This window comes from Varanus komodoensis, unplaced genomic scaffold, assembly GCF_004798865.1.
Source record: "Varanus komodoensis strain SLA01 unplaced genomic scaffold, ASM479886v1 scaffold34_1, whole genome shotgun sequence".
Classification (NCBI taxonomy): Eukaryota; Metazoa; Chordata; class Lepidosauria; order Squamata; family Varanidae; genus Varanus; species Varanus komodoensis.
The window spans coordinates 309,271-321,782 of record NW_025335854.1 but is presented as its reverse complement, the minus strand read 5'-3'; the positions used below and the strand labels follow the sequence as shown (position 1 = coordinate 321,782).

At 40.4% G+C, this 12,512-nt stretch overlaps 1 protein-coding gene across 3 annotated transcripts in view; it reads right to left on the bottom strand.

Moving 5' to 3' along the window:
- Positions 1-12,512, bottom strand: part of KCNT2 (potassium sodium-activated channel subfamily T member 2) — a 231,858-nt gene that overhangs the window by 28,386 nt on the left and 190,960 nt on the right. For all 3 annotated transcript variants that reach the window (XM_044439322.1, XM_044439323.1, XM_044439324.1), the window contains 2 exons: positions 8,296-8,430; positions 803-914 (listed from right to left, as the gene is read on the bottom strand). In XM_044439322.1, the coding sequence (XP_044295257.1) occupies positions 803-914; positions 8,296-8,430 (247 nt within the window). The remainder of the gene's footprint in view (positions 1-802; positions 915-8,295; positions 8,431-12,512) is intronic.

The following is a 12,512-nucleotide window of genomic DNA, read 5'->3' as shown; positions in this document are numbered from 1 at the left end:
AGAAATTCATATATAGTCTTTGATCAATCTTTTGAATATGGTTATACATGTGACTGATTGTCATTTTCCTAAGTTTGGCAGAAAGGGACTCATTTAAATTGACTGGGCAATCAAGCACTTCTCAGTTATACCTTCCTATACATTGTATAAGGTACTGAAGCCAATGCTAAAATACAAACTCAGTCCAGATGTGGCACAGTTGGTCATTACTGCTTTGAACTGAGAGAAAACACCAAACATTCAACCAGTACATAATGCAAAAGGTAATAATCAGTAGTAGTGCATAAAGCTGTCACCTGGGAAAGTTTTTTTTTTCTTTAAGGATAGCTGAAAGTTCTTTGGAAGAGATTTTAAAAGTCTCTGACGTGTTGGCAATATTTAATGACTAGTGAGTAGGAAAAGTCAAATATTAGACCATGACTATTAATGATAGTCTAATCATTTCAGAGCTGAGAACTAGAAGATATCAGGAGATGCTAATAAACATAAAGCATTTAAATACTGGATTTTAAGGTTAAAATATATCCACATTTTGAATATCCTGCCAGAAACTGGTAAATGCTGAACATTTGTAAATATTATTACACAATAACTTCAATTATCTGTTTACCAGTGAGAATTATTCACTATTTTTATTTACTAATTTAATAATATTCATACTTTTTCCTCAAAAAAATCAATACATCTGCTTGTAAGGTGATTGCATTTTTGTATCAACAATCACAAAGTCCACAAAAGCTGTTTGAAAAGCATTGAATGAACTATATTAATCATAGTGCAAATATATGAGCTATTTTCTTACCTTCTCCAATTTTGATAGCGCAAGAGAATAACAGTCTTTGGCCCTGAACTGCATGAATCTCATGTTGGCTGGATGCGTTAATTCTGTGATAATGCTTAGACTGGAGAATAACCTAAACGTTTTGCAAGGAGATAATAGCATTATTCCTACAATAATGTCAGACAACTAAGATAAAAGATGATAACACATAGAGAACCATTTGGACTTTTATAGTTGCAAAGAAATGCTAACTTTTGGTAGAAGCAAACATACCAGTATTACCAGATCAATATCCTGCAGATATTTCAAGACTCAAAGGGAGTCAATAAGTTAATTTCTAAAAGGTGCCTTGTACAATATTTAATATTCCAGGTGAACCATTGAACAGTAATTACTTTAGCTGTGGGGTTGATGGCTTATTCTCAAAAATGGGACAGTTATTCAGGAAAAAGATAAAACCCAGAGAAACCAATATACGGATTATCTTGTAAAACCTGTAAAGTCTATCAAGGAAATAGCTTTCCCAATGTGCAACATTACAGCTGTATTGAGAATTTAAACTATACCCGTAATTCATGTAAGATTGAGAAAATGGTGATTCCATTCCAATCAATAGCAACATTCCCAGCACTTTAACACAACGCAAGAAATTGAACAACTTTTCCACAACTTTTAGAATTAAAGCCAGTTTCCTGCTTTTCAATAGAAGTTGTTTCATTGCTCTGGAATTAGCAATCCAAAATATTTCAAGGACATACAGCATTGTACCTTATTAGCAGCACTTATTTAAACATTTGTATTTCCACATGTTCATTTCTATTCCTCCTTTTAGGGCACTGTCCTAAACATTTTGGAAAAGTCTGATTTTGCCAAAAAAACAGGGTGAGTTCAGTCATAACCTGAAAATCTGCCATGGATTTTAAACCGCGAAGACATAAAAGTAGCTGCAGCTTTAATCTCTTCCTTTCCCTGGACCCCCATGCATAAATGCAAAGTATTCCTTGCATCAAAGAATGCTGCCAGATTGAAGCCAGACAGGAAAACATAGCCGTCTATACTGCCCATCTGTAATTCTACAGAAACAGGTTAACCTAACGACAATGTTGTGGACTTGAGATCCAAACTAGATTACTATCTGATTAATTTTATCCCTCCGCCCTGCTTCAACTTGGCTTTCAAATTTCACCTGCCTTTTGAATTTCACCTGCTTGCATCATAAATAGACTGGTTTAAGTATTTCAGTGTATTCCAAGCTGCAGATTTTGGAGAAGATGTGACAATACATTAACAAACAAAACAAAACTGGATGGTCACAGTGTGTGAAGAGTGTGAGGAAGTAAAACTTGAAAGAATGCAAATTGATCAGATGTTCCACTGTAGTGACATTGCATATGGTGCCCATAAAGAAAAGAATATAGAAACAGAGTGAGTCAGAAGGGGTCTTCTGGGCCACCTAGTCTGACCCCCAGTTCCAGCAGTCTCCATTCATGACATGCCTACCATGTGCATGTCCAGCCTATCCTTAAACACCCTCACCACTGGGGCTTCAACCACCTCCCGTGGAAGCCTATTCCATACTCTAGGAGTCCTAACCAGCAGGAAGTACTTCCTGGCATTCACCCTAAATCTTGGTTCCCTGAACTTTGCTCCATTGGAACGCATCCTGCCCTCCACTGAGGGGAAAAAAGGTCATAACCCACCTCTGTGAGGCAACCCCTCACGTACTTGTTTGTGGCTAACAGGTTCCCTCTGAGTCTCCTCCTCTCACGGCTGAAAAGACCCAGCTCCCTCAGTCTCTCCTCATATGGCTTACCCTGCAACTCAGCCACCATCCTAGTGGCCCTTCTCTGCACTGATTCCAACCTTAGTATGTCAAGATAGCAATCTTGAATTATACTAAAATATAATTTTAGTTTAATGCCTGGATTGATGCTCGATTGGTCCCTGGCTGGGCCAGAGATTCTGGCTGCTGGCTAGTGGGGTGGGTGATTTGCAATTGTAGGCTACTTGATGATAATGAATGGTCTCATATTAATTCTTTGTATTGCTGTTATTTAGAATTTTTTATAAATTCTGTCAATTGTTGTGTTTATTGCATCATGTAGCTGTTCTGATTTTGTCTTGTTTTGAACTCTTGTATTTTGTTTTATATTGTTTTATATTATATTTTAGTGTCTCATGTATATTGCATTAATGCATTTGTAAACTGTCCTGATAACCTTTTATGGTTAAGTAATGGAATAGAAATGTAATGTTGTTGTTGTTGTTGTTGTTGTTGTTAGGGTTGGTATCTAAAGATCCCATCTCACTATGTACCCTGCCCAACATTCAGAGTCCACTACTGAATACATCCCAGCTGTTATCTCTGATTTCAGATCAGAGACAAAGCAAGATTCTTCCAGAAGCAGTTCCTCCAGGGAGTGGAAAAACTTCCATGTACCACCCATTGGAAAGATCCAAGGAGGCATCTGGATGCAAAATTGCCATAGGCTAAATTAGGCTTGGAGATCAGAGGTTCTGCATCCCTGCTTTAGGTAAAATGTGTTTCCATTGGCTTCTCTGGCAACTGAAGAGGACAGTTATCTTGTGTTGGCCTGACACAGAGTGTCTTTCATACTGCAGGGCCTGGCAACATAGCCTGTCAGAAATAAAAGTAGTGGGAATACAAAGCATTATGTGTCGTATTCGCAAGATGATGGAGATGCCAATCTAAGAGCCAGAACCCTGAAAGCATGAAAATACATCCAGTAAGTCTCCATCACGCTAACTCTAAACATAACACTCCATAGATTAGCTAAGGCTGCACTCTTGTGTACAAACTAGAAATGCTACACAGGCATTAAGAACAGGATAGCTATAAACCCGGATCTTACTTGGGGTTTGTCTTACTACTGTTGCCACTCTGATGTGGACATCTTGGGAGCTGCCTAGCCTATTAGGTGAATTCTTTACCCAAGCAAGTTCTATCTCACTTGTCAAATAATACACCCTCAAAGAAGTTGACTACATTTGGGATGCAATTCTATACACATCCACCAGGGACTCCCTTATTGAGCTTAATGAGGCTTACTGTGTCAATCCGGAATCCAGCCAATTCTTACATTTCAACCTGTCTACAATTCTGTTCTACCAGGTAATTTAAATCTAAAAGCCAACACTCCTCTGGGCCTGGCCTAGTAAGTGTTTCTGTGTTTGAAATCTAATCTGGTCTGGTTTCTTTCCCCAGCTTTGCAGTTCTTTCAATTTATGGGAGAGGAACAGTTTGAGCAAATAAGGAGAAGGGCTGGCTAATAGCATAAACGTTCTAAGGTCCTTTGCAGAAGAACCCTGGATAGGAAGGATACTAAAACTGGCTATAGCTTCACCTATCTCCTATTGTTCAGTGGAAGCATAGAAGGGGTGCTCTGATTAGCCACGTTTTGAGAGGTATATGTAGGGCTTCATGCTTTTTCATGTGTGTGTGCGGGCATGCATGCATGAGCATGTACATTTCTGTGCTCATTTTTAAAATATAGGCATTTTCAAGTATTTTACATTGTATCTGCAGACAGAATCCTCTAATATGTACATTTTTGTATATATTTTTCCCAGTGCATTGTACCACCAAGCCCAGAAAAGTGTGAATTTTTATAGACAGTTATGGCTCAATTCACTTATTGGCTTAGGTGGTGGGAATTAGGTACCTTTGCTTAAAAATCACAGCAGAATGAATTTCTTACTCTTCCCTATATGAAAAAGATTATGGTGGTCCTTGGGCAAGAGTGAAGTAAGTATGTACTTAACTGCATCCTACTTCCAAGGATATACTTCTCCTTATAATCTTATTGCTAGCAATTAATGCCGAAGTCAAGATCATAGAATTAGAATCATAGAATCAATAGAAGAATCATAGAATCATAGAGCTGCAAGAAGCCAAGAAGGCCTTCAGCTCCAACCTGAAGCTGTCTCCAGTATTTTATGTATTTTGTACAGAAATATATTTATTTATGTATTGGAAGCCACCCCGAGGCTTATGCGAATGGGGCGGCATACAAGTGTTCCAAATAAATAAAATCAATAAATAAACCTCCTGCTGTCACCAATTTACTCCACCCCACTCAGATGGTTGTCCAGTTTTGCCTTGAATGTCTCTAGTGTGGGAGAGCCCTCCACCTCTCCAGGCAACTGGTTCCACTGCCATATTGCTCTGACAGTGAAGAAACTTTTCCTGATATCTAGTCTGAATCTGGGTTATTGCAACTTGAATTGATGCTTCCATGTCCTACACTCTGGTATCAAAGGAGTTCTGCAACAACCCCTCAGCAGCACTCAGTTGGTCAATTAGATTTTGAAATTAAATTCATTTTATAATGAATGCAATTTAGATTAATTTGTCATGCATCTTTGCATGATCCTCTAAGTATCAAAACAACACTTCTAATCATCCCCCTACCTTTGCATTTTGAGATGACAATTTCCCAATGGTTAAAATTAGATCCCTCTAATTAGTCCATTATAAAAAGTGATTTTCATAGCCGAGAGTATTCTCAGACTTTATTCCTAGATAAAAATGGAGTAAATCCACAAAAATTGGAGTAAATCTACAAAAGATTTTAGATATGCAGTTTTTCTGCATTTATTAACAATGTTTCACTAAATTTTTGCATTTACATTACAAAATTGCTAATATGTTTTTGTTTTAAAGGAAGAACCAATTGACTTGAACTAAACTATTATATGTATGCAATGTTTCCATCATTTAAAGAAGACAAAACACATACACATTTTCTTATGTCCTTGCAAGTATTTAACACTTAATGCCAATACTGCAGACATGGGAAAAGGCTGCCATCTAGTGAGTGTATGCGATAGCCAAAGATGAACTAGTTTGAGCTAACTATAATAATTATAAGTGATAATCAAGACTGCAAATGCATTTGTGTTAAGTATGTATAATTTTGATTGCCAGTTTCTTTTCTGGTTTATGAAAGTTGGCTTTAATTTATATTTCTTCTTCATCCTTTGGATATCCCTATAGTGATTTTAAAACCTGTACTCTTTTAAGTAGGAAACAATAAGGGAAAGGGAAAGGGAAAGGGAAAGGGAAAGGGAAAGGGAAAGGGAAAGGAAGGAATGTTGGAGGGAGGGAGGGAGACCTAACTGTGGATAACTGCAAATGAATGGCCAGGAAGAAAAAATAGAAGTGATTATGAGTTCAATAATAGAACTACTGGCAAGTGTTTTCATCACAGTTAATCTTCAGAGTACAGATCATGGTAGGACACCAAGAAAAAATGTGCTTGTAGGAGTAAAAAATCCAAAGGGCCATTCATCCGACTAATTTCCCTGCCACCTCAGAGAAAACACTAATGGAAGAGAATCCATGTGACTTCTCACTATGGTTCCATCAGCAATTTTTAGAACCTGGCCTTAACAGCCTTATGCTGCTCTCTTTAGGCAGGCTGAGTATATTACCTCTGCTGTGAATCACACAATTTCTCTTCCCCCTGCCCCACTCCATCTTTCATTCCATGCTTACAGCTGATACTTCATGACAACAACTTTTTGCCAACCCTGATTTAAACAAAAGTCCAAACAAGCCTCTCTGTGCATGTTTGGCTCTATGTTTAAAGTTCACTAATACCATAGCACCATCCTGGTCCTGAAATAAACAGAGGCAGCGCTCGATGTGCTCTCCCACTGGGGTGGCCATTTATTCCCATATAGCTCTCTTATAGCTTCTGCATAGCCTGAAGTGCCCAATCCTGCCTAATTTGGAAGCTAAGCAGGATCAGTCCTGGTTAGTATTTGAACCGTGAGTCCTGCATTGAATAGGAGGTTGGACCTGATGACCTTCTAGGCCCCTTCCAACTGCATGTTTCTGTTCTATTCCCCACCAGGTCCCTTCCCTGTCCAGTCCTAGCTGCACCACTGGCTATATGTGCGTTTTCTGGGTTTCAGCTCTGTCTTTTCAATCCCAGTGGAGAATTGCAGCCCCCAAACAATCCAGGCACTCCTAAGCTATGTGGCTGCATCCTCTGCATTGCACAGAAGTGCCTTCTGCCACTGCTCTTTCTTATGGAACTCGCAGACTTTGCCTGTTTTCCTACGGGTTGAAAGCCCTGTACACCTCCGTCCAAAAGCAGTGTCTGTCCAATGGTTCCTCCTGCACACAGGAAGAGGAGAAGGGAAAAGCAACTGCTGCACCATAAGAAGGAAGTGAGAAGGAGGTGAAGCAACAGAAGAGGATGAGGACACAGGAGCAAGTCATGGCTGGTGAAGGCCACAGAGAAATTACCTCTGGGTTTTGGCCAGCTTAAGAATTCAGATGAGCGGGAGAAGGATTTTGGTAGAAGGACTGCAGTGCCTACAAGCTTTAACGAATTTCAGGTCATGACTGTGGAGCAGTCTCTACACCTTCTGTTGTTGTACTATTAAATTGTGTCCATCCGAACCCAGAGTAACTACCCTCCTTAAACTTAGGGCCTGTTGCATGAATGAGCTCTTCCATTCCATGTGCAAATGCTGACCAAACAGGCAGCTGCATTTCTCATCAACAACACTGATGGGCCAGCATCTTCCACTCCATCTGATGGCCACAAGCTAGCTCAGGAAGAACTGTGGTTTTCATAGAGGGCGTTCTTCAGATTAAACACATTCTTTCCCCCTGACCTTGCAGAAGTAGGATAGCTGGAAACAGCAGGCTTGAGCATCTGTTTTCATCCCAGCAAAACAAGAGTGGGGAGGTAGAGGAGAGAAGGGGAGGGATAATTATGGGTGGTGGTGGAAAAGCTTGCTCAGGACATGGGAAATGATATGGAAGGGGAGCAAATTGTTCATTCCTGAATGTATTTTTATTCCTTTAACATGCTTACTGACAAGGAGTGTGAGAAATGCTTATAGGAATTTCTCGGTAGTTACCAAAATAAAACAATAATAGACTGGTCTTTGGTTCTAGGCACAAAATTGGCTTTGGCATGTGTCTAGGGCAGTCTTGCAGACTACATATTACTCCTGGGAAACTAGTATTTCACAGCTAGGAGTTTCCACACAAAGTCTAGTACACAGTGTGTTTGCCTGCTTTGAATACCATGAGTTCAGTAGAGAAGGAAGGTTTACAGTTATGAGGAAAAGAGTGTTGGGATGCCAAGACCTCTCTTGTACTGCCTGACATCTTAGCTGTTTTGATGAATGCTCAAACATATATCTTCACCCAACTCCAGAGTTTCACTAGACCTCCTTGGACCCACTGGTGAGATATTTGGACCAGTTTAATGTGCCTTGCACTTTCACACCTAACCATTCTGTATGCTCTGATATCATGGGAAAACCTTTACTTTCTTGTAAACCTCCCAGAGAGCTTCAGCTACAGGCGGTATAGAAATGAAATAAAAAATAAAAATAACCAACTTTTTTATTTAGAGCGGCTGTTTAAATAAGGCTGTCAATGATTTTGATTCACCCTGATGGGGACTTTAACGACTACAGTGCCTAGTAAAGGTGCAGGAAAAGGGTGTAGCTGCACCTTCACTTACCTAAAAAGAGTTTGGACATTTACAATCGTCTTTGCATCTGCCATGTAGTCTTCTTCAGCACTCATAGTACTTTCTTTATCCACCACGACCATGTTTGCAGCAAAGGTCACCCCACACTTTAGCAAATCATCTAGGCTTTGGTAAACAGAACACAAGCAAAGTCAGAAATACGTACCTTGGTCATACATTTGGGGAACAATTTACAATGCTTAGGAATTTAGAAGTCTTGTAGCCAATTTATGACTGTATGGTTGTTCCTACTGCCTTGTGCTTGCTGGTTTCTTGTCTTAGTTGTGGAAAGTGATTGCACATACTACGGCAACTCAGGGGACTCAATCTTTGTTGCCTCTTGGAATGCAAGTTTGCAGGGACATATGCAAGTGGGAAGCAGGGAACTAAGGAATGGAGCTTTTCAACTAGTTTGCAAATGGTTACCATTGGGCACATGATTCAGTCCCTTGGAAAATCAACACATACATGAACCTGGTTTGCCTTAACCATGCATAACAAACTGAAAGCCATCCTCAGGAGTGTGTATTTCTTTCTGGTCACTCATCTCCCAATAACAAATCCCTAAACTACTCCCACTCTTAACTATGGTTACCTTTAGTAGTCACAAACTGTTTAACAGGTAAGTAATAGTGCAAACATATGGATATTCAGTTCAATGGGACATACTCTTAGGTAACCATGTATAGCATGGCTTAGCACATATGCAAGTGTCCATCAAAAGTGATTTTGCTTTAAAACAGGGGAAATACTCACTGCACATCTTGTTTTAAAGAAAAATGGTTGAGTAGGCAATGGTTTCCCATTTCTACCACCATCACACCACATTTGTGATGGCAAATTTGATGGTGTAGTGGAGTTATGGGGAGGGTACAGCCCAGAAGGGAAAAGGTGGTCGCTGGATCAGCTGGCATTGCCTACCATGGCCACAAAGGACTGCAGTCCAAGGCTTCCTTTAAGCCAGGAACTGAAACTCACTGCAAAATAATATTTTAGATTCTGATAAAATGAGTATCTTATTTAATCCAGCTAACATTAGTGCCAATACAATGTTCAACAATCAGCAATGCAGAAAGAAGAAAATTTGCTTCAAGGAGAGGAAGAGAAAGCTGGAAGGAAAAAAAACCACATTCCAGTGCTGAGAACCAATTGCTAACCTATCAAAAGCAGGTACTAGCCCAGTATGATTAATATCCTTGAGTTAACTGCTCTTCTGAACAATATTACTGACCTTATTGCTAAAACAGTAATGGTCAACTGAAAAATGAGCATATGAGGATTGCTACTACTTGCACTGTCTGTGCAGGTCACTCGCTACAGCTAGACCAACCACCAGTGGTCAGAAGGGAAAGTGGACTGGGATGCGAGTGCCTCCTAGCCATGAAGTAACCACCAGGGATGGCTTTCTCTTCACTTAGCTTGAAGTGCACTGCCCAAGTCTAGAGGAAACTGCCCACTGGTGACCACTCCACTCTGAGCTATTCCAGAAGTGCCCTCTTTTGCCAGTGTTTTCTCAGTTGTGTCTGTACACTTGCCTTTAAAAATGCCTTCCCAAAAAGCCACATATTTAACAATCATCACCACTGGGGTGGTATGGAGTCCTTCCACACACATGTTGTCGTTTATGCACTTATACCAATTTAGAAATGAGCTCAGTATTTGCCATACATAAACTGTTGGAATTATCATCCTTCTGGTGAACATATCATGTTCTTTGCTGTTAGAGGATTAAGTTTGCAAAGGCTATGAATGAAGTGTCTGCCAAATGAGACAGTGGCTTGGAAAATCAATGCCATTATATACTTGGACACAGGAACATCAAATGGGCAATTTTGCATATGATCGATTCAGATGGACTGATTTCACTATGTTGAACTGGTCTTGTGGGTGGATGTTCCTTATGCCATGTTTCTTTTGCATTTATTTATTTATTCGTAATATTTATATACTGCTTCTCATTTGTAACAAATATTGAAGTGATTTAAAGCAGAAAAATAAAACACAGAGGGATAAAAACAGGCAGAAAAATATCATGAAGCTAGGGCAGAGATAGCTCATCAACTGGGCGAAAGCCAAAGCAATGCCTAGGATATGTAAGCACTGAGGCCTCATCAGTGGGGGGATTGCCCCAGAGGGCAGGCTACACTGAAGAGAAGGCCCCACAGAAATCTGTAGGGTGTGGGACGGACAACAGGGCCTCCCTGCGCCCTGTAGTGGCCTGGAAGGTTGGTATTAGGGTTACTGTCCTTGACGTAACCTGGTAAAAAGTCACTACCGCATGCATTTCTGTGGAGGGGACAGAGGTTGGTCACACATCATAATAATTAGACTGTAGTTAGACTGTAGATTAAGATCTAGAGGACTTCCTTGCCATTTTCAATAGAGGCAACATAGCAAATAGTTGCGGAGAATTTCCATTAATAGAGTCGCTTCAGTAAAATGTTTACTTCAACTATGTGGTTTCATATTTATAACATGACTTGGTCAGTGTTTTTGGGCCCAATGTTAGTAATGCAATAATTAAATTTGAACAAATGCTTGTAAGGAGAGAGATCATGCCAAGAGCATGACCTGGTCTGGAGTATTCCTCTGAGGTAATTAACTGAATGTTGCACTCCAAATATACGAACTGGTAGATACTTAGCTATGCTAATTTGGGATGGTGTCCTGCAGGGTCTTTGCATGGAAAGGTCCATGTAGTCATTAAAGCCCTCGAATCACACACTCAGTTTCTGCTCTGAGGCTACCCAACCCGCATTGCACTTAGGCCATCTTGACTTCCTCTGTATTATCAACCATCGTGTCCTCTCTCACACCACTGCACACAGCTTTCTCTCTCTTTCTGTCCTTCCCAAGAACAGCTGGGCAGGGACTTGGGGAAAGACTCAGGCAGGAAGAGCTGGGATGGAAGAACCTGCCTTAAGATGAGTGGCCTGGATGTCGTGCAGTGAACCCAGCAGCATGGTGATGAAAGCACTGCAGCAGCCCTACTGGAGAGGGTGTGGGTGGCCCTACTCAATCTTGTAGAACATCTCCAGATGGTACTCTGGAGAACATCCAGGATACCGTCCTGGGTGGGAACTGTGGACTTCTTTTTAACTGCTTTGTGGACCATCTTCTTGCTAGGTCTGACTTTTCTTTCAAGAACTTCACAAGTTAAAGGGGCTCTTTCAAGGGTACTTATTACACACTCTTCCACTGTTGTCTAGAGGAGGTCTGGACAACACCATCTGCTAAGTGGTTAAAATGGCAAACCCATTATAATCATACCCATATAGATGGAACGTGTTCCTATATGCTCATATGTCAGTTAAGGAGCTGATGCCTGGAGAAGAAGGAGGTTTCCAAAGAAGGAAAATACACTTGCAGAGTTTTTCCTAAACAAATACGATTTGTTGTATCACATAAGATCAACTACCAACACTGTCCCTATATATACCTACTCAGAGGTACATCCTACAGAGTTCAATGAGGCTTACTCCCAGATTAACAGTGTAAGACTGTGGTCTATTTTAGTTGAATTTCTGCCCTGTTGAACTCATTGCGACAATTAGTCATGACTTGATTTCAGTCCCAGTCATTTCAATGGGAAATAAGTTTAATTCACTTAGTCTGGAACCAGCCCAACATGCTTAGTAAACACTGATATTTAAACAAAAATGCTTCAGTGTATATGACAGCCTGTAAAGATACAGACTATATTTGTTCTTATCACCATCTGTTTAGAGAACAAGATGGAAAGATGCGACAAAATGTGGTTCATACATTAATACCTTTTCCCCATCAAGTGGAATTTACCCCAGATTCCTGTAGTTCATGGAGAAACACTGCAGGGATATTTACCAGGTGCTGGGCTGTTGATGGAGAATGAGCCAACCAGCATAAAGGGCAGCAGACAAGTTTTGGAACTACCCAGGATTTACACCTTTGACATTGTGGTAAACTCTACCTGGACACCTCACATCAGAGGTCTTACTCTGAGTGATACCCTGAAGGGAGACCCAGAGAGTAATCTCGGTGGTGGCCCCCTGATTCTGGAATGATCTCTCCACAAGGCTCCCACCCATGCCATTTCTATTTTCCTTTGGGTACCAAGTGAACACTGCCTTCTTATCCAAGGCATGCAATGCATTAATGGCATATTGGGGGAATGCTATTTCGTTTATTACATTTCTATACTGCACAGTAGTGGAAATCTTCTATTATTT